The sequence below is a fragment of the Tachypleus tridentatus genome, chromosome 7 (genome assembly GCF_004210375.1).
Source record: "Tachypleus tridentatus isolate NWPU-2018 chromosome 7, ASM421037v1, whole genome shotgun sequence".
Lineage (NCBI taxonomy): Eukaryota > Metazoa > Arthropoda > Merostomata > Xiphosura > Limulidae > Tachypleus > Tachypleus tridentatus.
The window spans coordinates 137,875,277-137,902,363 of NC_134831.1; the positions used below are offsets into that span (position 1 = coordinate 137,875,277).

Consider the following 27,087-nt stretch of genomic DNA (forward strand, 5'->3'; position numbering starts at 1 on the left):
TTCCTAGCTTTAAAGTTACTAACTTTTAAACATAGCCGATGCATCAAGGCCCGGTATGGCCAGGTGATTAAGGCACTTGACTTCTTATCCGAGGGTCGCGAGAGCGAATCTCCGTCACATTATAACGCCCCCACGACTGAAAGATCGAACATGTTTGGTGCGATGGGGATACCAACCCGCGACATTCGGATTAAGAATCGAGTGTGCTAGCCCTCGTGCAGTCATCAACACCCATCACCATTTCTTTTACCAACGAATAGTGGGATTGACCGAACATTAGAACGCCCCCGCGGCTGAAAGGACGAGCATGATTACGAGTCGAACGCCTTAACCTACCTGGCCATGAGGAAGAGGTCTTGTGCACCTGATCCTCCTGGGTAATGAAAAAAGAAATTCAACATACCCTCGTGTAGCTTTGGCGAAATTCAAACATAATTATTTCCTTTCAAGATTAACAATGTTTTGTACATGTATATCCTTTTCATAAAATATTCATGAAAGTACTGTTGAATGTGTGGTGTTTGTGTGTTTTCTTTAGTTAAACAATATGAAACTATATTTTGTAGTTTTTCATTTTAATCGCATTTTTATTTTACTCAAGCAAAATAATTTAAATAATTTAATAGCCAGAGATATTTCGAATATTCTACTATTTAAAAATTGAGCCTTGAATTGCATTAATATTCTATTTAGACTATTAGATCCGCATTCTTTTGTAGGGTGTAGAACAACATTTGTTTTTGCATTTCGCGCATGAACTTTTTTAAGTGTGAACGCTATCAATTTTTAAGATTGTTTTAAAATTGAAAGATCGGCCTAAACTAGAGGACAATAATACAATATTGATAATTAACTAATAGGCCTAGTGGTTTAATTAATACTATAAATTTTTATCTTGCTTATAGGCGTATTAGAAGACATATACAGTATAGGCAAAATAATATATTCGTGATGAGGTAAACGTAATCATACTAAAATATAGCCAACCACGTATCTTTCTCCTCTCTGGGTTCCAGTCTTTACATATCACAACATATTTCTTGCACATTAGCTCTATATCAAATGCATTATGAAAGTACGACGAGAAAAATGTTTTCTTTTAACTTCCTATGGCACAGTATGGCCAGGTGGTTAAGGCTTGCGATTCGTAATCTGAAGGTCGCGGGTTCGAATCCCCGTCACACCAAACATGCTCGCCTTTTCAGCCGAGGGGGCGTTATAGTGTGACTGTCAATCCAACCATTCGGTGATAAAAGAGTAGCCCAAGAGTTGGCGGTGGGTGGTGATGACTAGATGCCTTTTCCCTGGTCTTAACTGATAGAGACGGCTAGCGCAGATAGCTCTCATGTAGCTTTGCGCGAAATTCAAAAACAAACAACTTAACTTCCTACCTGCAGAGAAAAATTTGATTTTGTGAAATACATTTTCATAAGCTATAAATGAGGAATCCTTAAACTAAACAATGTTACTTCCAGACAACTTTTGTACTCGAAAAGTTGTTATTTTATTAATTGCAAAGTTTCTACTCATAGTATCGAGTCATCATCGGGTAAAACTACATCCAGAATGCAATTAGTTATTAAGTTCAATAGATTCCTCACTAAAATTAATTTCATGGTTTATTTAGACTGTTACCTGGAAGTTAGAGCACATAACCACAGAACTGAAGCATCTATATATGTATTAAGCAACAAATATGAATTTGATATCTGTACAATACCGTGTACAATAAGCTGTATGTGAGTTATAAAAGTGACAGTCAAACCTTTAGTGTGAATGGAAGATAAAATGAAGTAAAAAGAAAATATACAATTAAAGTTTTTTTTCGGCGACCTTTAATAGCGCTAAGTCTCGTCATGAATCAGCATGTAATACGTGTGAACTTTGAATAATATATTATTTTAAGTATCAAACTTCTTAGATGTATTTTGGTGCCACACATTTTAGAGTGACTCATGGAGTTGGTAGACTCTCTACATATAGCGACAGCGAAGGTGCTCCACAGGCATTATACAAATATACACGTTAAAACGACAGCAATGACAGAGAATTTCACTTTTAAAGATTGTTACCACTCACTTCAAGTTGTTTCTCTAGCCAACCAACCCAAAAATAGAAAAAGAAACCATCGCTAAAATAACAAAGCAGAAAGTGTCCAACCCTCCAAATTGTTCATCTTTCTTCTTATAGTTGTTTCAATCGAAGTAACTCTACCATTACTTTATCCCTAACGTCAATTTAAATCAAAATACACACTATGTGTTTTTGGACAGTAATTATGTTATCGCTTAACAGTCATAAGTGGTAGTAAACTAAAATTCTTAATTCTAGTGTAAACAATGTCACCAATACTTCTGAAAATTAGCTTGTTTACAGAAACCTGGTCTTCTTTTCAAAAAACTTAAATATAAGGTGAAAAAGAAATTACCAGCCAATAGCAGATGAGCATTAGATGACTGTACCATGTAGAATACTCATTGCTTTGTACACTATACAATCGGTGTCTATATGTAGCTAACCCCTATGTTATGTATGAAGTGAAAGAATAAAATAAATCAATAAACGTAATATTAAATTTCTTCAAGTGCATTCACCGAATACACTAACTTTTAGTCAGGAAGACAATCACTAAACAAGTAATAAAACTGTTTCGTAAATGTGAAATGATGTAGGGATGGCAGTGTCAGAAAAGAATAAAAAAAAACGCAGGGATGATACAGCTATACATGGATCATCCATACATCACTTTTAATATTTAAATTAATGTTACGTTCTAAAATGCATAACTGATCTTAACATTATTTCAGTTGGAAGCTATATTTTCCGAACTGTTGTACGCAGTTTGTTTATCATAATATCATGATCATGTCAGGATAGGCATTAATGTATTGTATCTAAGAACCTAGGACTTACGTACAAGGAAAACCATGTTGTGTCTAAACATGACTTGATTATTACAGACTCTCGCTACGATATCGGTCGAATTGACAGACTTCCTAATCATTGTGTACTTGTGTATTTTACAGTGTAACATTACATTTTAATATTGAAAGTCATGTATGGATGATCTTTGTATAGCTATATCATCCTTGTATTCTTGTTTACATTCTTTTTTTTGGAACTGCCACCTCTACATAATTTTATATTTAAAATATTTTTATTGCTTGTTATAGACTTAAAATTAGCGTGTAGCAATAAACAGTAAAGTTTTTCATAAAACTGTTAAATATTTTTAATCTTGACAGTGTTGTTTTATAAAAGATGTGATATACTTATAATATTATGCCAAACAACAAACTTTTTATGTAAATGATGGTACAAAAATTGGTTAAATTGAAATGCATTTGTTCCTGAAAAAAAGGACCGATATTTCACTTCAGTCTTTGTAAAAATGAAGTACTAATACTACTTGCAAGTTTTTGGCTTCTGATTCTGCCTTTATGGTACTCAAAATAAACGTTTATAAGTAATTTGATTTTACTTGATAGTTTCACCACAGAATGACTGTAGCAGCTTTCCATTGTCAGTTGTTCTTGTCTTGTCAACCGTTGAAGAAGGTTGCATGAGTGATTACACATGATCGATATAGTTTTACAGTTTGATCTTTTGTGTGCCGCCACTCTTCAAAAAGGATAAATGTATTGTTAAATGTAACAGAATTTTGTACTTGTGGTAAAAACTACAAAGGCTATCTACCTTTGTCTCTAATTTTTAACTACCGACCAAAAGGAAGGAAACTAGTCAATAGCACTACACTACTCACGTTTCACGTTAAGGGATTGCGTTGCACCTTTATAACGTAGTCACAGCTTAAAATGCAGAAAATATTTCTTGATGTCTCACAGATTTGACCCCGACTTGCCAGCACCGATATTAGAGTTACACTGTAAGGCTAATCAGTTACACTGTAAGTCTAATCAGTTACCCTGTAAGACTAATCAGTTACCCCGTAAGGCTAATCCGCGTTCTAAAATCTAAATACAGAAAAGTAATGGCACCTTGACTAGGAATACCGAATATAAATCAACAACTGCATTTTTTGGTGACTTTGTAGTAAACACTAGGATTCAGGAAGCACATTAGTTAAAACCACTTTCAGAACAATTGTTTCTAAGTAAAAATTTGGGTATTCATAAATGCGTGACACACAAAACTTACGAATGCTTTAGTTTAAAGAAGAAATCTCTGTATGAATACCTATCTAAGTCACTTGTTGAATAACCATAAGCTGGTTCTTACTAACATTCTTAGGAGACGGAATAATAACTGATTGTTCGTCTGAACAAATCAAAAGTTAAATATTAGAATGTAAGTAAGGGAAGCTACAAGTGTCATTCATAATGATAATGTATATAACGCAATTAATAGCTATCATATTTAAATCACTTTCTATCTAATTTGTTCTTTTGTTTTGAATTTCGTGCAAAACTACTCGAGAGCTATCTGCGCTAACTGTCTCTAATTTAGGAGTGTAAGACTAGAGGGAAGGCAGCTATGTCATCACTACTAACCGCTACTCAATGGTGGGATTGACCGAACATTATAACGCCCCCCCGTCTCAAAGGGTGAGCATATTTGGTATGACGGGGATTCGAACCCGCGACCCTCAGACTACCAGTCGAGTGCCTTAACCACCTGGCCATGCCGGGTGCAGCTAAACAAGAGCTATCTGCACTAGTCAGCCCTAATTTAGCAGTGTAAGACTAGAGGGGAGGTTGTTAGTCATCACCACCTACTGCCAACTCTTGGCCTAGTCCTTTACCAGCGAACACTAGGATTGACCTTAACTTTATAATGTCCTCACGACACAAAGGGCGAGCATATATGGTGTGACATGGATTCGAACCTGCGACCCTCAGCTTACGAGCCTAGCGCCATAACCGCCAGGCTTACCTATACAATACATTTAAACAGGTAGTTGTTGTTGTTTTGAATTAAGCACAAAGCTACACAATGGGCTATCTGTGCTCTGCCCACCAAGGGTATCGAAACCCAAATTTTAGCGTGTAAGTCCTCAGACATACCGCTGAGCCACTGGGGGGCTTAAGCAGGTAAACATTGTAACATTAACAAGTCTTGTAAGATTGTGCAAGGATTTACAGTCTTGCTTAAGCGGAAGAAAAATAAGGTAATGTGACATAGAAGTACTTTTCTAAAAGAATTGGTTGATTTTAGATGCTGTTTCCGGTTAGTAACTAAAACTGAGTGAGAAACATTCTGAAGAACCAAAGAGCACCTTTTTTGTATGTCTAATCAATAAATTCTAAATTACTTGTTTTAGAAACAGTTCTCAGGTACTTACTAATTGTGAAGGAAGTAACAGTTTGAGAGTATTAGAAGTTGTAAACTCATTACTTTCTTATCAGGTCTAGTCAATAAGTTCTTTGTATAAAAGCAGTCACGTCTTTTGAGTCCAATATAAACGTACAAAGGAACGCCAGAACCAGTGTGGTGCTTTATCCCCTGTTAACATGGTGGTATAGTTTATTTTAGCACTAGTTTTCAATATTTTTCTTACTATGTGAAGGTAAAGTCCTGCAACTGTTAGTTTAGTTGTAAACCAAATGATGGCGCTGCAAATGGTCTCTACTAATTTATGTTTTGTGTATGTTCATTGTAAGTCAAGTATTATATAAGCGGATATTAATTTAAGAAGCCAACAAAGTGAAGAGACTGGAATACACACATAACACTTACGTAAAGAAACGCGTTTTCATTTGCACTGATCGCAAACAATCTAACGCTAAATACCTACACGTTTTTTTCATGCCCAATTTATTTTATCAACGTTTCTAATGCCAGTTTTGTCACATGTGGTAATATAAAGTAAACATGCCCATAGAAACAAAATGCGTTATAGGGTGTAATCATGTTCAACTTAAGAACTGTGAAAATTGCACATTCTATGCTCCTTACTTTGCGTTATAGGTGCAGAATGAGGTTATTTCAAAACTTATCCCTTTTAGTGTTTATAGTCCATTGCGCACGGCAATAGACGCGGCCTACATATTTTACTTTGGTGACAACTTTTATGGTTCTGTGTTTCCGGCTCCCTGTATATAAAAATATAAAAACTTAAAAATGTGTCGAAAGATTACTACAGCTTTTAACTTGTAAAATAATTGATTAAAATTAATTACGCTAGTAATACGTAGGTTTATGGCTACTTGTTAAAGTATCTGTTTATTAAATACTAACAACATTAATTAGTATTGTTTTTCATAATTGAAGATACATAAGCCAAAGAAAGTACAATTAACCCTAATTATCCAATGAATATTTTTGTATTATTTCTATTCGTAGTCTTAGTATCTAAGTTCTTAATTTGGAAGTTGGCAATAAAACCAACAAATAAACCGATGCCTCAGATGAAAATCCATCTCAAACAGGATGCCATCCATCATGTTAATATGTTTAACAGCTAAATCTGTTTTACACGTAGAATGAAGCTTGAAGGTATTAGTTTGCTTAAGTTACCTAAGAACATGTACTTTGGCTTCTTCCATTTCTGAGTATTTGTTCGAAAGACAAAACAATCATACAAAGACTGAGTGATTACCAGAATAAAGTGAGTGTAATCTAAAACTTGCTCGTGTTTTATTGTATACAACTCTGAAGAGCTTTTACATTATTTAATAATTAGCTTTCATGTTATTTGTTACTATAATATCAAATAATAATAATAAAACATAAAATATGACATTTTTTCTCCACGTTCACCGAACGAACTTGTAGTAATACCACGTAGAGTGTAATTAAAACGTATGTATCTAAAGAGTAAGCAAGGAACCTCTTGAACATCTTCTAACATCTCTACCAAATACTCAGTATTTAGGGAAGAAGAAATACGTTTATGGTCATTACTGCACAAATGTATTTTAACAAAATGTGAACTTATCAATCATACAGCTGGTTAAAAAATAGATATATTTTTAATTTTCAGTAATTAAAATTCTACACAAGAAAACACCATTTCGGAAACAGTATAACTTTGTGTTTGAGAGTAAAAAAGTTAAGTCGAATTATATAAGATTTTTAATTCTCGTGGATTCTATTATATCTAATTTTCCATTCTCGTTTTCTCATTTGGTTTGCTTAAGCGCAAATCCGCACAATGGACTATCTGCGCTACTTCCACTGGAGGGAACATCCTGGAATTATAGCATTATGGTCCCTGAAGGAGAGAAATAATGAATTTTTTTCTTAAAAGAAAGCTTTTAGTTCATCAGCGGATAAGAATGTGTGTATGTGTGTGTTTTCTTATAACAAAGCCACATCGGGCTATCTGCTGAGCCCAACGATGGGAATCGAACCCCTGATGTTAGTGTTGTAAATCCGTAGACTTACTACTGTACTAGCGGGAGACAATCTATAAATAAGATACAAAAATGGTGTACGATATGCTGAGGTGTTTCTAACTAAGACCCTGTTCAATCGCTGTTTCATCTTATAAGCCAGGTATGGTCATGTGGTTAGGGTACTCGACTGATAATCTGAGGGTCCTGGTTCGAATCCCCGTCACACCAAACATGCTTGCCCTTTCAGCCGCGGAGGCGTTATGATATAACGGTGAATCCCACTTTTCGTTGGCAAAAGAGTATCCCAAGAAATGGTGGTGGGTGGTTATGACTAGCTGCCTTCCCTCTAGTCTTACACTGCTAAATTAGGGACGGCTAGAGCAGATAGCCCTCGTGTAGCTTTGTGGAAATTAAAAAATACATCATCTTATTTTTGGGGGAAAAAAGTGATTCTTCATTGAGACCAGCCTTAATCTATCTCAATATGAAAGTATTATAGTGTCATGACTGAATCGATTTCTACTGGCAAAAGAAGAAGCTAAAGATGGTACTATAAAGCAGAACGTGTCGAATACGTTTCCAAGTTGACACTTTAATGGGCAGCACGAGATGGTTTCAAATGCCAGAAAACTACAAAATCACGTAGAAGATTAACAAAAAACAACAACTGTAAGGCTACCTATCTAGATCAATAAGTCTGTGTCTGCTAACAGGAGCAACGTGCGGTTTATACAACAAACGATTCCGTGATGCCATTACAGATCATAGTTGAAGGACTTATATCTTAGAAACCAGTAAAATCTGGCAGGATAAAAGAAACCGCAGATAATACACTTTCTATTTAGGTGCGGTAGGAACAACAGTCTTTGAAATATCTACAAATCTTGTGTAAATGTTATTGAATTCTTAAAAGAGTTGTAAGATGTCTTATGATGACACTGAATTACTTGTCCAAAAACCTACTTGTGGTCAAATCAACGTAAAATAAAATTGGGGGTAAGAGTCTGACGTTAGGAATCTGGAGATGTCGAAACATTTTAGGTCTCTGTTAATTAATCCAAATGATTTTAATAATCACGCAATATGACAATGACAATATCCATCTATATTTCTCGATTTATACTGAAAACTGAATTAGCTGTTAAAACAGACTGAAAATAGTTTTGTCTATGGCAACTACAGCAAAGAAAAAATTATACTATTTTGAAGTGAACTAATGTATGGAAGTTGTGTGTCTTGATGTATTCTTTAATTTCTCATTTTTTGTATGTTGTGAGATATTCTGTTATATAAATTCTAAGCCCTCGGTTTATCTGGTTTTGATAATAGTACGAGCGTTTGATAAACCTAGAGAAGTCCGGAGTGAACTTACACTTGAGTGGATTTCAGTCAGATATTGAGGTCAACAGTTTATTTAAAAAAACAAAAATAGATATGTTTTAAGAACTGTCCCCCGCTGGTAGAGCGATATGTCTTCGGATTTATAACGCAAAATCTAGGGGTTCGATTTCCCTCGGTGGGCTCAGCAGATAGCCCCATGTGGCTTTGCTTTAATAAAATACACATATATACACACACACACACACACTTTAAGTACTACATCATTAGAGTTTTCAATACTATATAAAAAAAAAAACATTTAAGAATGTGCCGTGAGACATATCAAAGTTAAAAGAAAAATTCTGAAAATTGTGTATATCACCAAACTTTTATAACATAGGATCAGTATTTTCTGTTAGAAAGTTACGAAAGTTCTCGAACATTTTATAAATACGTAGAAATAGATTAAAAAACAATGTCCTAACAGGCTCCTACATGTGATTTTATCCAACTTAATATGGCGCTACTGGTAGTTGTTTTACACTAGTTATAAAAATACTGTATATGATCTCCAAGTGAGTTATTTCCATGAACATTTATCAATTTGTTGCCTATTATCATATAAATTGGCCTTGTGTATTCGGTTTCATACTTTTATTATATAGAAGTACGAAATGAGAGCACCTATGTACGTAAATCAGAATCTTCGTGTCCTCTTGCACAGGTTCGCTACGTTATTGTATGTGGCATTTCTGCTACTATAACTGGATTGGTAATGAGAAACATATATTTGTATTGAAAGCACAGTAAAATTCGACTTAAACTGGTTACATTGGTAGAATCTGTTATCATAAAATTATGTTTAATATATCAAGGCTGGATTCATAAATATAACTATTATATCACAGAGAAAAACAAGCACTTTCATTCATTCAAACATCTGTCTTTCTTTCTCTCTTTATCGTACTATGAAATCCAACACACATCCTGTTTATTATTTATATATATATATGTATTAATCCTTTGTCTTTTTTATTGTTCTTTTGATTTAATCGTCTCGTGTCTCTTTTAATCTGTTAAAAATTATACGACTTTTCACAACAACAATATCTTTAAGAAAGCTGTCTTGTTCAATTGTAGTAAAAACTTTTGTAAAAACTTTTTTTGTTTGTTTAGCATATTTGAGTAAACTTTACACAAAGGTTGTTTGTATTAGTTATCCATAAACTATAGAGAAGGCCGGGGGTCAACATCACCCATCCCCCACTTTAATCTAATTGTTAGATTTGGTCAATATTCGGATTACGAACCCACGTCCTCATAGTGAAGAACGTGATTGTTGTAGTAGTAAAACAAGAACCATGAACCCTCGAATGCAGAGCCCATCACGGTCCTATTGTTTTTTGCACAAAGCTACACGAGAGTTATCTGCGCTAGTCGTCCCTAATTAGCACAAATGCTAAATGTTACAGTCATCTAATATTCATCTATTATAGAGAGTTATCTGCGCTAGTCGTCCCTAGTTTAGCAGTGTAAGACTACAGGGAAGGAATCTAGTCACCACCATCCACCTCATATTCTTGGGCTACTCTTTTACCAACGAATAGTGGGATTGACCGTTACATTATAACAACCCCACGGCTGAAAGGGCGAGTATGTTTAGCGTAACGGGGATTTGAACCAGCGAACCTCATATTATGAGTCAAGAGCCCTAACTACATGGCCATGCCGGGCCTATAAAGTGATATAGCGATTGAGCAGGGTTTTAGTCAGAAATACTTCCACATATCGTACACCATTGTTGCATTTTATACAGTGTCCCACTGACGAACAAAAATGCTTTTTTTTTTAAGACAAAAAACAGTTCAGTATCTGTAGTATGTCTGGCACGATGAACCAGGGTCCCTCAGATTATGAGTTGAACGTCCCTAAACACGCGGCTATGCCGGGCCAATGAAAGAAAACAACGCTTACTTGATGAAATGTTAACAACCGTTTTTTACGCTTTCAGTTTTAAATCAATATTTAAACATGGTCTTCTTAAATTTTCTTACTCTATTGTCAGAACAGAATGGAATGAAGCGGACTCATAGGTTGATATAGTATAAGGGGGAACTTTTCATCTTTTATCTTTGGACAGCACGTCAAATAAACAATATTTAATAATAATGTTGGTGCTAGACGGGCTCATACTATATTATGCCCCTTTAATGGTAGGAAAGGTCTACAGTGCTCAATCTGTCAGTTAACACATCTCACTGAAAACATTAAAGAATATTAGAATACCATTTGTGGAAGTCCTGATAAAAAGCTCAGATGGTATTTTTCTATGTGTAGTGATATTCACGTGCTATAGTTTTCATACCTTTATTTCTTATCTCTGTGTATGTTATATATTTCTCTTACCTCTTGTTTGCTAATCTCTCTATCTAAACATATATAATAAAGTACCAAGAGGTAATTCATCTAGGAAAGACTAGAAATATATAAAATATTCTTAAAATGTACTCGAAGTTTAACACTACACATCTGTGTAAACGCATTATATACTTCTGAAGGCTAAAAAAACCATTGAGAAAGAAATCATCCCAGATCGGTAATTAAGCTACCCATTGTTTCTACAAAAACTTATTCAACTGAAATCAGCTATCCGTGTTCCCATGTGGATATCTCGTGGGTTAAAGAGAACTCGCTAGTGCTCTCAAAAATGTGAGAAAAATGTTAAATACTCTTACAATCGTAAACAGTTCATATAAAATAAAAGTAATTTTACCTTTTCTTGTGTTATGGTCATTATTTCATTCATTGTACTAATCGTTCCCTCAGAGTTATTAACAGGTTTCATTGGGTCTGAAAAATTGCGTAAACAGAATATACTTCTGTTTACTTCCTTGTAAATTAAACAACAGCCCCCTTATTTTTTGTTTGGTTATCGCTGCAAAGTAGGCAGTGTCCATTCCAATCAGTGATGACGAGAAACCCACTTGTTGAGAAATTTATATGCAAAAAACGGCTCGTTTGGGCTGAGAAAACACTTTACATAGAAGAGCGAACAACGTTTCGACTTTCTTCGGTCATCGTCAGGTTCACAAAGAAAGAGGTAACTGACCGGAAGCTGACCACATGTTTGAAAGGGGTTGTGTAACTGTGTGTCGAAATGTAGAGGGCGGTATTAGATGTTTGAATATATAATTTATTATATTAATATAGGTATAAAGGCGTTCCTTTATATTGGTTTATTTTGGGTTTAAGTTGTTGTATAAGTAAGGCTTCTTTAATTTTACGTTTGTTTATGTTTGTTTCTTTATTTAATATTTGAGTGTTTTCTATGGTTATGTTGTGTTTATTTGACTTGCAGTGTTCGAAAACGTGTGAAGGTGACTTTTTTATGTTCTTTGAATCTGGTTTCCATTTTTCTACTTGTTTCTCCAATATAGAAGTCGTGGCAGTTATCACATTGTATTTTATAAATAATGTTGGTGTGGTGTTTGTCAGTGTAGTTTTTACATAGTAAAAACACATACACAGAACACATACTTAATTTTTTCAATCACATTAACTCTATACATCCCAACATCAACTTCACATGTGAACAGGAAGAAAACAATCAAATATCATTTCTTAACCTCAAAATTACAAGAACTGATACACAATTTCAAACAGAAATCCACCGAAAAATCACCCATACTGGACTATACATTCCTTGGGACTCAGCACATGAAACAACACAAAAAACTCAACATACTAAGAAACCAAATAAACACAGCCATAAAACTATGCTCACCAGATAAAATTAACGATGAATTAGACAAAATAAAACAATACTTCACCAACATCAATAAGTTTCCTCCACTAACCGTAGAAAACATTATACGCACACACCTAGACAGAAAGCAAAATCAACCAACTAAAGTAAATACAGCTCACGAATCAAAAAACCACGAAACCATATACTGCTGTATACCATATATTCCCGACATCAGCAAACAAATAACCAACATTTGGCAAAATTAGTAACAAAATATGACATTCCAATTAATACCAAGTTTATTCAAAACCCGGCACAAAACTGAGGTCTATACTATGTAAAACTACACTGACAAACACCACACCAACATTATTTATAAAATACAATGTGATAACTGCCACGACTTCTATATTGAGAAACAAGTAGAAAAATGGAAACCAGATTCAAAGAACATAAAAGTCACCTTCACACGTTTTCGAACACTGCAAGTCAAATAAACACAACATAACCATAGAAAACACTCAAATATTAAATAAAGAAACAAACATAAACAAACGTAAAATTAAAGAAGCCTTACTTATACAACAACTTAAACCCAAAATAAACCAATATAAAGGAACGCCTTTATACCTATATTAATATAATAAATTATATATTCAAACATCTAATACCGCCCTCTACATTTCGACACACAGTTACACAACCCCTTTCAAACATGTGGTCAGCTTCCGGTCAGTTACCTCTTTCTTTGTGAACCTGACGATGACCGAAGAAAGTCGAAACGTTGTTCGCTCTTCTATGTAAAGTGTTTTCTCAGCCCAAACGAGCCGTTTTTTGCATATAAGTGTCCATTCCAGTAAGAGGGAAATGTGTCAGTAGTCGATGTGGTCGGGGGAAAACGAAGTTTCACGATACAAAGGATAACAATACTTAAGATAAACAACATTGTTTATTTATAATACAAGAGGACACGAGTCAAAGTTTGGGAATCCAAGATATTCCATGTTCGGTATCTGTAGAAATTTTTTTCAATTTCTAAACGTTTATTTATGTCGTCTTGTGTTATAAATAAACAATATTCTTTATCTCAAGTATTGTTATCCTTTGTATTGTAGACAATGTAGCTACAGCTTCCCTCAGGATACACGATCTTGTGTTCTGTTGTACTAGAATAGAAAGGGGGATGTAACTAGTATCACTCATGTATCAGTGTCAGTAAAGGAAACTGATTCACATTCAGCATAGGGGCTTTGCAGGGGTACGGGAAGAGTTTGATTGTTTGAGATTAAGCACAAAGCTACACAATGGGCGATCTATGCTCTGCCCACCAAACCCGGTTTTCAGCGGTGTGAGTCCGCAGACATATCGCCATGCCACTGGTGGGCATGGAAAGAGTTCCTTCGTATTATTCATTTGATATTTATTCTGTGCAAAGTGTCACGACAACCTAGGATTCAACCTTTAGAAAACTGACTAAAATGTGACCTTGTTTAGGTGTCATGGCACATGAAATGTCAATACCAAACTGGTTTCTCTTGTAGAAGAAGTGCATAAAAATACGTATCTAGAGTTGGATAAATAAAGAGGACATCAAGTCATCCCAATTTCAAGTGTTTTTTTTTTTCGTGTTTTTAATGAAAATGACCATTTATTTGTTGGTTATTATCTCAGAAAACGAAATGTTTCAATGGTAGAAGTAGAAACGAGATGTTAGTATGACTGATCAAAGTTATAATTGCGTTTGACGTTGAGTAGCATCAATAGTTGAGCTAAACAGAAGGCTATGAGCCCCCTAGTGGCTCATTGGTATGTCTACGGACTTACAACGCTAAAACCGGGTTTCGATACCCGTGGTAGGCAGAGTATTGTGTAGCTTTCAGCTTAAAACAAAAAACAAAAATAATACTATGATAAAGTCATTGCAATGGAGCAAACAAGAGTATGAATGGGTTTATACGAAAGCTATGGAATATCAAAGAATTCTCAAAATCAATCATTAAAAACTGAAAAGGCTAAGCAGAGAGGCAAAAGTACTTACATATACGCACGTTTATTTGGCGTGTATGTGTTTGTTTGTTTTTTCGCCATTTCAACGACCTCAGTTTCAGGAAATTAAAGGTCGGCTGATAATTTTTGCAAGCCAAGAGAGACTCATATTGGACGAGCAGATTCGGTAGTGCTGAAGAGGAATCGAATTTGTGACTAAAAGATTACGAGTCGAACGCAACAGAATTCACGTATTTATCTACATACTAACAACACACATGAGATCTTTATATGCAAAGAAAACTACCCTATTTATGTGGCAAGATATGCTTTCATTTACACATCATATTATATACTGAACAAAAATACATTAAAAACCAAACGTTGCACGTGATCAACAGTTGTCAATCAAACACAATAGCTTGTTTGTTGCCAAAGGATATTTGGTACATTAATCGAATCAACGATATTTATAGACAAACAAATATTATTTGTTCAATTATCAATGTCACATTGCTATGTAAAAGTAAATTTTGACTGACAAATTAGGGAAGTGCCTTCGTGTTGTTTGACCTATAACTGAATTCATTGGTTACAATAAACCAGATTTTTCACTTGAAGGTGGCTATTGAAAACTCAATTCACGTATTGTTTCTAAGCGAATCACATTACTAGTTAGAGGGATGATTGAATAGCACTACTGCTCTAATGCTGCTCTCTTAAGTCAGAGATTATTACTACACCAAGGTAAATCATACCTTTAAATGTTAACATTCGTAATTCGAACCCCCACGGGGAAAAAAGTGTAGATCACCCATTCTGTAGGTTTACACAATAATAACAGCCTCTCTTGTGCTAGATTGTCAGAGAAGATACATATGTTTTGTAGAAAGGAATAAAAACTATTAATTAACTAATAGCGGGATTAACCAGAACGTTATAACTTTCAACATTTGCAGCTTGTTCATTAACGAGAATTTCAGACCGTGACACGCAGGTTGCGAGCCGAGCACCCTAACCACCACGTCATATTAACATAATAGTTTATATATGTAAGCTTGGAGACTTTTGACATAAAAAATGCTTTTCACTGTCAGTTAAGGTCTAATTAATCATACTTGAACATCACTGAACGATTTAATACAAGACTAGAAGGTGAGCAGTTAGTCAACACTATTTTTATTTTAAATAAATAAAAACAATAAAAGTTGTTAAAGTGAGAACGACGTATCGGATTCTTAAAATTCTTCCCGATTCAAAGTTTTATTCTCTTTTGATTGTACTCTGACGTGTTTGGAAGACTTCTCTTTCCGATCATTTTAACTTCAATAGACACCCTGCTATGATTTTAACTACAACGTTTGAAATTTTCCAGACATCAGCTGTGAACTTTTAACTGCGACTAGAGTAATAATGACTTTCAGATACACTCCTAGTATATACCCATTTGTTTAGAACTGAAAATAGGATTTATAAATGTAAATTATTATCAAACAATCAGCAAATGTTTACGAAAATCTCAACACGAATTGGAATAAAAACGCATTTTCAAAGGACGATTTCTCGTCGAGAGATGAACAGATAAGTACAGTGTGTTTGCTGTTTCATACCCAACACATATCGGGTTAGTCGATTGTTCCGTCGAGGGAATCAAACTCCTAATTTTACCGTTGCAAATCCGTAGATTTACCGCTATCCCACTGGGGGACGATGAATACAGAAGTCATATTGTTCGAAATATCTAATACAAATTATAGGTAAAAGACAGTTTTAATGAATTACTAACTAATAAGAAAGGTACTAAGTTTTATATGATCTACTCTCGATTTTAGGGTAATATTTTGCGATAAAGTCTTAACATTAAGAATGTTAGTATAAGCTAAGTGCGCATGAGCGATTATAATTATTCATCACAGATATTTATTTTTTATGATTACATAATTTTATTTATGTGAATGAAAAACACCGAAGTCGTCTCACTTCTTTCATCTGATGATCTTACGGGAAATATTCAAGGAAGTAAAACGCATTTGTGCTCAACTTTACTAATCAAAATAATAGAACAAAATACACATAGTTTTGTTTTAATGAAAAGAGACAAAATGTATGTTTAATTCACAATGTTATTAAATAAAAGCAATATAAAATATTTAACGAGAAGTTTTAAATCGAGAACACCCAACTGGATTAAATGTTTTGAGACGACGTGACTGGGTAATGAAAAACATTTATTTTAAATGTACGACGTTTTGACAATATTTTGTTATCATCAGGTCTTTTCGAAACGTCAATTGTTTGTTTGTTCTGGAATTTCGCACAAAGCTACTCGAGGGCTATCTGTGCGAGCCGTCCCTAATTTAGCAGTGTAAGATTAGAGGAAGGTAGCTAGTCATCACCACCCACCGCCAACTCTTGGGCTACTCTTTTACCAACGAATAGTGGGATTGACCGTCACATTATATGCCCCACGGCTGGGAGGGCGAGCATGTTTTAGCGCGACGCGGGCGCGAACCCACGGATTACGAGTCGCACGACTTACGCGCTTGGCCATGCCAGGCCCGTCAAAACGTCAAACATTTATAATAACGTTTTTTTAATGACCTAGTCAAATCGTCTCAAAACTTTTATTTGCTTAAAAATACGTTTTTCGTTACCAAGACTGCTATTTTTACTTTCTCAGTTTCGTTATAATGGTGTAATTCCACAAAATATTCGGAAATGGAATTTTTTAAAGATCTTACTGCATGTAATATCGTTCGGCGGTAAATGATAAATTGCTTAAAACGATAAAAAGTCATAAAGCTAAGTGACGAGAAAATAATTTAAAACTTTTGAAGTTAAATCCTTTCTGAAAGTTGGAGTATTGAAATACGACTCCGGTTCCATATTCTAAGGGAAAAAAAAATACTGGAATACTGCAGTTTGTCCGTTTGTTTTTAAATTTCGCGCAAAGCTCCACGAGTGCTAGCGGTCCCAAGAGTTGGCGGTGGGTGGTGATGACTTCTTGTCTTACACTGCTCACTTATGACGCTCCCACAGCTAAAAAAGTGAGCATGTTGGTATGACGGGGGTTCGAACCCGCAACCGTCATATTAGGAATTAAGCATCTTAACCATCTGGCCATGTCGAGCCGAATATTGTAGTATCTGAATCAAATGTTTTAAAGCACAATTCATTCAAATGTTTTGATCTGGGTTCTCAGAGCTTTAATAATTTTACTTTGTTATTCTGAATAAAACAAAAAATAAATGAATCGTTGCTTCTGTACTTAAAATATGACATGTACTTGAATTTGAAGTCCATTCTTCCTTATACTTAAAACAAGTTTACAAATATGTATTTATAAGTTATGTACGTCTTTAGACTCATATGGTTTCAATTATTCCTGAACCATTTATAATAATAATAATAAATTAGTGTACAATCAGTTTTTACTGTACGAATGAAAAGTGTTTGTAAAAAAAGTAATGTTTTTTTTACACTTATCATGAATTGTTTAACTGTAACAATCAATCTTACTTCCGATTGGAAGGTTTATACAATGTTACGTCACAGTGAAACTGATATAATTCACTTTTATCATAACCTTCTTTATTGGTAATTTACGTATAGCCAATGAAAGAGACGTTGTGTTAAAAATTATTTTCACATTGCATAAAATTTATCTTACATAAAACGACCGATATACTGATGATGTTCGGTCGTTCTATATGTTATACGACAAAAGATTTGAGGTCTTTCTTTCTTTTGATTCTTTGTTTTGCTGAATTTTACCCAAAGTTACCCGAGGGCTATCTGGTCTAGTCTTCCTAATTATTTAAAGTGATATACTAGAAGGTGAGCAGTTAGCCAACACCATCCACCGCCAACAATAAATAGTGGGATTAACCGTTGCATCATAATGCTCCGCAACTAAAAGTTCGAACATGTTTGGTGATGGGGATTCGAACCCGCGAGTCTTTGAATGTCCTAACCACTTGACCGTGCTAGGCCTATTCCTTTTGACCATACAACAAATAAACGAAAATCAACAACCACTCATTAATTAATACGTGTAAGTATTATTGTCATTTATAAAAGGTTAAAAGCAAGGCAGACCAGACGCATTTCCTATTTACGTGTATGATTAGTAGAATGCGTTGCTATAGCAACTGGTGACATCTCCTCTCGCCCATGTTGCAAGCAACTTTAAACAAATCCATAAAACAATGTTATAAATATAATTTTTGGTAGAATATCGCTTATTCTTCGTTATTTGAGGTATTAGCTGAGCTTTTAAAGATTATTGAGGCTTTCCTGGATTTACATAACATTGTGTTACAGGAAAAATGATTGGTTTGCAGGTGGAAATATTCTGAGATATTTTAATTCAGGTAAGACAGCATATATTTCTTGAAAGAAAACAATGACGCTGTCATTATTACAACATCGATGAAGTGTCTATAGGAAACTTTTCATTCTCTTTGAACAGAAAACTCTTAAAGAAAAAAATACATTCATCATAAGTTGTTTATTGAATTTTGAATTCCTAATATGCCCTGGCATGGCCTGATGGTTAAGGTGCTCGATTTGTAATTTGAGGGTCGCGGGTTTGAATTCCGTCACCGAACATGCTCGCTATATCATCCATGGAAACGTTATAATGTGACGATCAATCCCACTATTATTTAGTAAAAGAGAAGCCTAAGAGTTTAGGGTGGGTGGAGCTATCAAGCTGTCTTTCATCTAGTCTACCACTGCCAGATTAAGTACATTTAACTCAGATAGCCCTCGTGTAGTTTTGCGCGAAATTGAAAACAAACTTCCCCCGGTGGTGCAGCGGTAAGTCTACGGATTTACATCGCTAAAATCAGGGGTTCAGTTCCTCTCGGTGGACTCAGCAGATAGCTCAACGTGGCTTTGCTATAAGAAAAGCACACAAACACACACACTCAAATCAAACGAAACCAATTTCTAACCTTGATGAAACTAAAATTTCTGGCCTGGCATGGCCAGATGGTTAAGGCATTCGAATCGTAATCCGTCACATGAAACATGCTCGCCCTTTCCGTTGTGGAGGCGTTATAATGTGACGGTCAATCCTACTATTCGTTAGTAAAAGAGTAGCCCAAGAGTTGGCAGTGGGAGTTGATGACTAGCTGCTTTTCCTCTCGTCGTACAGTGCTAAATTAGGGACGGATAGCACAGATAACCCTCGTGTAGCTTTGCGCGAAATTCAAAACAAACCGAAGTAAAACGTCTTCGGAGAAATCTCATCTATTAGACCTCAACTGTTTTTGAACTAATCCTGTAAATATAACGGATCATACAAGAATATAATAATTAAATCTTAATAGATTAAACACAAGGACATCAGTTATCTTTTTTTGAGCATGATAACCTTTTAACATGTTAAATGAAATCAAAATAAGATAAACACCAAACTTTGTGTTCTCAAGACGGCTGATATTAGTATTAAAACTTTAGTTACAATAAAGTACAGAACAACGTTTCGACCTTCTGAAGATGACCTAAGAAGGTTGAAACGTTGTTTGAATGTTTAATTAAGTGAAAACAACATTTGGTGTTATACGTTTATTTATTTTACTATTAATATTATTATAGTCTTGTTGAATTCTACTTGAAAAATTATATTTCGTTTCTTAATAAACTAATAGGCTTAAACGTGTTGCCAAAATTACCTAAGTTACAGTTGTTTTTATTTTCACATTTCTATTTATTCATTCATTTAATGTTCAGTATGAGAAATATCACAAATTTTGGGCCTGTTTATTTCTAATATTTTACCAGCTATCGACCTTTAAACCAAAACTATTTATTTATAGTTTGTCAAAATAATTTAGCAAAAATGAAATAAATAAAGTAAAACTTGAAATAAAGGTAAAAAATACAGCACGTGCTACAGGTCATGATACACTACAAGTAATATTTGTTTTTACAATGTTCTGTTGTCTTTCAGAATTTGTAGAATGTACTTAAAAAATTTAGACATTTTGGCAATAATGTTTAAAGAAAAAAGACGAAACTTACTCTCCAAGTAATGATAACAAACAAACTTTTATTTCAGCCAGAGTTTCAAGGTCGCAGCTTCTTAGAGCTAATATTACCCTATTACTATATTTTGTTATTGCTATATGGAAAGCAAAGCGCTTTGTTTTCTTTAACGTTTCTTAATGTTGTTAAAATTTACACATAAAGCCATTTCAATGGTCTAAAGGTAAAGATGTTTTGATAGAAAGAAACGAAAAACAATTATTTCGATAATTTGGTTTCTGTGCTACACCAAAAGCACGTAAAGGAAAATAACTTATGACCTGAGCTGAATAGAAAAAAAACAACTATAATTCACCTGGAATTCACGCTATATACACATTCACATATATAATATATATTTATATTCTAAAGTCTCGTGTAAAACAGAGTACACTTCTGTTGAGCTGTAGTCATTACAAAGCTAACTCTTGTTTTCAGTATTTTTTGAAAGTTACGAAAAGCGGGAAGAACAACGGCTAAGCTAACACCATAGTTCCCTAACACGTCAAGTGTGCTTCCATGTCTTCTTTAGTGTTTTACTTTACTATATCATATTTTAAAGAGTTAAAACATTATCGAGCTCTTAAAGAACATGGAGTTATGGTAGTGTATTTGTTCCGGAGAAACTGAGGGAATTTTCAATAGGGACTCACAAACCCTCTGCAATCTGCAACCAGTTTATCCAAATATTTGATCAAGCAAAGGAAGATGCTTTCAATTTATACACCTAGTGTTATACATTTAGTTCTCATAGTGTGTTTATATATGGTGTGTGTGTGTTTGCTAGTTCTCATAGTGTGTTTATATATGGTGTGTGTGTGTTTGCTAGTTCTCATAGTGTGTTTATGTATGGTGTGTGTGTGTTTGCTAGTTCTCATTGTGTGTTTATATATGGTGTGTGTTTTTTTTATTTAAAATGATAACTTTGCATTAAAATTTATATGAATCAAACTCTACAGATAGCTAGGTTTTTATCCGACCGAGTTATGTTTTATAAGTAACCAAAACGTACGTAGCTAAATAGAAGGTGAAAACACTAATTTTGTGGTTCATAATAACAAACGAGAGAGCTAATCATACCTGTTCAGTCTCACCGTAAGTTGTCACAAACTGTTAGAAAACGAGAAAATGTCCTTTCCTCGACTTTGTGAGTTAACAAACAGTAGAATAATAGAAGCAAAACATTTCTATTGAATGCATTTGAAGGTATCCTATCAACAATAAAAAAAAACATAAATGAAAGAATGTAGATAACATACCACTGTTGTTCGAACTGAGAAGGCCTACAGCTGTATACATACGGTGGTTTAAATAGACGCAGACCTCACACACTGTAAATGATCGATCAACATAGAGGATTCCCTCAAACGAATGATGTAACACATTGAATGACGTATAAACTCCCAGAAAGCTTTGCAGTATTTAGTTTCACCTGTCTCACTCCTTTGAATTTTGATACATAAAAGCCATAATTCTAATGCGTTTCGTACAGTATTTATTTTTAACCTTCTCTGCAACCATAGTAGTACCAAAGAAAGGATTTTGAAAAGTAATCCAGTCTTCAGCAAAACACGAAAGACAAAACTGTTATATCAGTTTATGTTTCTCAACCTTTAAATATGTTGTATTATATTAACTGCATATACTGATACTGCATTATATTATATATGTATGTTTATTGTAATATTAATATCACGATCCGACTTATGTTTCAAAAACTTATATATTTACACATGTAAATTTATACAGATATAAAAGATGTACGCACCATGTTGTTTATACCTTAATATTAAAATAAAAAGTAATGTTTGGCTCGGCATTTGTAGTGGATTTAATGAAAGTCTGCCATATGTTTAGTTAATTAACCTGAATTTCTAATTCTGGTTAAAGGAATTTATTACATGTTATTACAAAACATCTTGAACCAACGATCTGATGGTGTCACATATAAGGTTGGCGTGAACGTGCTTAACGTGCTTATTTCTCTTTGGTTAACTTATGTTCAGGGTTATCTACGAGGAATGGAATTCTCCGAAACTAATATAATCCAGTAAAACACGTTGATCTAAATATAGATTGAACTGGGCTTCACTCTAGTTTAGACTTCGAAATTAAGCAATTTTCAGAATATTAAATTTATTAATTAGATTTTATTGCGTATTTGATGAAGTTTCAAGATGATGTTTCTGTTGTTGTTTTAAAAGAATGAATTTTGTGCTGGAAAAAAAATACTAAAATGAGTTGTAAGCCTTTTATGTTTTATTTTACTAAGATGTTTAATTTGTTTGTTTGCTATTAAACAAAAACATATACAACAGATTCTATGTGCTGTGCCCATCGTGAATAACGACATAACCCGATTATTATTAGTGTAATAAGGGCGCGACGAGAGCGAACTTCATAAATTACTGGACAGTATATTAAGAGTGGTTTGGTGGGTGACACAAATATTGGTGACGAAAGTATTTTATAACAAAATCTGGTTCCAAGCAGATATTTGTATGTTAATGATTTATTCTTGGAACATTCTAATAAGACTTAGCTCAGGAGATCACACATGTAAGGTGCAATGACTTACAGAGAAATATACTCAAAACTCGAGCGCTTTCGGAAAATTGATTGTTCTTTGTCACGATATAAAGGTGATGATGAATGATAAAATGGTTGTCTAAAGACAGTATTATTAATGATCTAGTCTTGGTAACTGATAGTCTAAAAACGGTATTTTTAATGATCTAGTCTTGGTAACAGGTAATCTAATGAGATATTATTAATGATCTAATCTAGATAAATGGTAATCTAAAGATGGTATTATAAAAGAGTTAATCTTAAAAATTGAAAACGTTAAGGAGCTGTTGTTAATGGGTGAATTTTGGAAAATGGTAATCTAAAAATAGATCTTTAAAAGCTTAATCCTGGAAAATTGTAATTTAAAATGGTATTATTAATGACCTAATTTTACAAAATGATAGGCTAAAGGTGTTTGAACAACTAAAATATAAATTTGAAATATAACATCTAACATATAACTAACTGAAAGACGCGAGACCAAAACAAAAGTGGAAACAAATTGTACGAAATTTCAAAATGATAAAAATTATGTATTTGAAGGATATACTCTATGTAAAATAGACCCACATAATAATTCTGTAACCATACGAAAGACATAAATACATATGACGGTATTTTACTATAAAGATCTATATAAAAGGTAATAAATCTTTAATGTTAACTTCGTTTTAAGAGGCCCAGCATGGCCAAGTGGGTTAAGGCGTTCGACTCGTAATCCGAGAATCGCCGTTTCGAATCCCCTTCGCACCAAACATGTTCGCTATTTAAGCTGTGGGGGCGTTATAATGTTACAGTCAATCTCACTATTCGTTAGTAAAAGAGTAGCCCACGAGTTGGCGGTGGGTGGTGATGACTAGCTGCCATCCACTGTCTTACTCCTAAATTTGTGTGTGTGTGTGTGTGTGTGTGTGTGTGTTTTAACAAAACCACATTGAGCTATCTGCAGAGTCCATCAAAAATTACGAACGTATTATTCAGATACAACGTTTCAGAGGTTCTAGTTTCAAGTGTACGTATGTATTCCTACTAATTCATTTAATTTAACGGAAGCAGGAGAGAGTGAAACCTGCACATATTCTCACTACAATTTTGACAGGAAGGACAAGTTTGAAGAGTATATTTATTGATTAGATGCACCATAGAAACTAACATTTGATCAAAGTTGGGAAACAAGAAGCTTTTACTCAAAGTTAAAAAAAAAAGTTGGATGCTTGATATCAAACGTACTTTTAGCTTTAAAAATCGTTCATAAATACGACTGCCGAAACACGAGAAGTTTTGTAATATTCTGGCAAAAATCTAAAAGTATCCAGAAATTGCATATTTAGTTTAATTTTTTATTGTTTTTTTTTCCCCGTAGATGCGTAAGCTGACCAGAAAACCTGTTCTGATGCAACAATATAGTAATAGTACATTATATTGTTGTTTATGTTTATAACAATATAAGTATCACAATATGTTTTATCATTGTTGCTAATTTTTTTGAACACGAGTGGAATATTTCAAATCAGTGGTTTACAAGTGGCACAGCGATAAGTCTAAAGGCTTATAACGTTAAAATCGGGTTTAGATATCCGTAATAGGCACAGCACAGATAGCCCACAAATCAAGCCTGTGTATAGATCTGAAAATGTAAATAAATAAGTGTGAATCATGTCTGCATTATTAATGTGCAAAGTAACCGAAAATCAACATATAAATAAATCTATCTTTACTTTATGAGCAACTATATTTATAGTATAACATGAATAAAGCTAGCAGAGTTACATATGAATTTGAAACAAAGATGATTACTATGTGAAACGCCTTAATAGTAAGGATTTTATTGTGAAGACAACAAGTGTGCATGTGAAAGAGTTAATGCCTGTAACAGCTATAGTAATTAATTTGCAATGTATTTTAGAATAACCCTCAACATTGATGATTCAGCAGAAAATCCGAAGGCTTATAACACTAAAAATATGGTTTCGATACCTGCGGTAGATAGAGCAGAGATAGACTCTTTGATAACGTTGTGCTGACAGCAAAGAACATACCATTGGCTCTAACTGTTAACAAAATGTTGTTAACCCATTTTAGGTTCATCCTAAATTATTACTCGAAACCATGAAGGAAATGCTTTGTTGTTTAAAATGTTATAATTTAAAACTTCAGTCAGTAACGTAATCATTCTTATTGGATTGATTCATTACTGGTAAAGTTTCTTTCAGCACTTCTGATGTGCTTGAAAACCATTAATAATTTTCAATTCACATCAAACGACTTACGCTGCAGTTGACTGTTGGTACGTATGTTTAGCTCTTTACCCTTAAGCGGGGACCTTCATCAACTGATGCTGTTAACTACAACATTCCCACTGTTTAAGGGTTAAACTAAGTCCAAAATTGTTGTAATAGTGTCTTTTGAACCAAATACTCTTGAAATATTTACTTGCATAAATTTATAGAAGTTCCATATCTCAGGCAAAACGTAATATCGACAGCAAAGTGCTTGCTCTACAGTCGAAGGCTTATAACACTAAAAGTATGGGTTCAACATCCACATAGCTAGTGTACATTGCCTATTGTGTAGTTTTGCGCTTCAGAACGAATAAACCAAAAGAATGAGTTTCGTGCAATTACATTATTCATATTATATAATTAGTGTCCTGTATTGATAACAAGAACAATAATCAACTGTTCTCCCTAAACAATACAAAAAAATACTTAGTATGTCATATTACTAATATAAATAACAATTAGTGTTGTATTGTTAAAATGTAAACAGTAATCAGAATGTTCCTTACTTAGAACACGAATACAAATTTTTAGATACATTAGGAACTGTTATTATCTAACATAAAACGTTTGACGAGTAACATATAAAAAAATACTTAATACTAAATTAACCAGCATGGTATTTTGCAAGAGGTTTCATACACTGAGTGTTGTGACATATAACAATAGTCATTAAGAAAGGAATAAATTGTTAGGCCCAAAAATCTTTCATAAAAATCACATTAATTTCAGATAAGTTTTCCCATATGATACTTGCTTTATCCATTACGGATTCGACATCAGAGGTTTGTAAAAAATAGTGTTTCAGTTTTATCTTTTGTCTCCCATAAGTCACTTTTGCTCAAGAGTTTTTTTTTTATTCATTACCAGAAGTTCAACGTGAGAAAACCACCAATAATGAGGAAAAAAAGCTAAATGAAGGAAAACGTTTGGGACACAAATGACTTATGTGTGTGTGTGTGCCTGCGTCTGTGTTTGTGTAGTATTTTCGTTGTCCTTTAACGTGATCTCGATGATTTAGTGGTAATATTAAGTTTCTGATGTTAATATCTGGGATTCGATCACTATAGGAGAAGGTGCTAAACAGCTAATCCATTGTATCTGCTATTGTGTAATACTTTGCTCATAAAGAAAAATTTTAACCAAACGTATAACTATTTTACGACTCAAGAACGAAAGACGTGCACGTTAAACCCTTTACTGTAGTGTTTACATTTTCCCTATTAAATGCTAAAAAAGTTTTTTATTTATTTTTCCTTTTCTTATTTTCATCTTTCGAAGCTCTACTCAAATACGTGGTTGAGTCTAACAACGCAAAATGCATATTTTTCTTTATGTTCATTGGCAATATATCATGCACGTGATACTGGAAACTGGGGATCGGACTGTCGTTCAGTGTCGTAGCTGATCTGTTAGTGTTACACTGAGTTCAGAGATTATTAATCATGCTGAATCGTGGAAGATGTCAGTATTCATTATTAGTCTTTTCCAGACCTCAAGGGGTCAATAGGGCAGCTATGAAGTTATTCACTGTGTCCATTCTTTAACCTCTGTTCTGTCCAGTTCTCATATCCTTAGTGTTATTACAGAGAAATTATTATTTTAATTTTGGTTATAATTTTTTCGGTTTTCATTTATTTTGTACTTATTGTATCATGATAGATGTTCTTTTTGTTTTCGTTTGATAACCTTCGATGTTTCTCGATCTAAAACTAGAGAATACATATTATTAATAATGTGGCGCCACCGTGTGATATGTATTTAAAATAAGATCGTGATTTTCCTAGCTTTTGTACATCATCTTTCCAGTGAAAGAACATTACAAGATGATCAACAGGTAACTTATTTCAAAAGT

General features: G+C 33.9%; 1 protein-coding gene across 2 annotated transcripts in view; it reads right to left on the reverse strand.

Annotated features, from left to right (window-relative positions):
* The window catches only part of LOC143256700 (synaptotagmin-12-like), a 53,195-nt gene extending 31,485 nt beyond the window's left edge, over positions 1-21,710 (reverse strand). For both annotated transcript variants that reach the window (XM_076514257.1, XM_076514256.1), the window contains exon 1: positions 21,645-21,710. In XM_076514257.1, coding sequence (XP_076370372.1) covers positions 21,645-21,684 — 40 coding nt within the window. In that variant the 5' untranslated portion in view covers positions 21,685-21,710. The remainder of the gene's footprint in view (positions 1-21,644) is intronic.
* Positions 21,711-27,087: the final 5,377 nt, after the last annotated feature.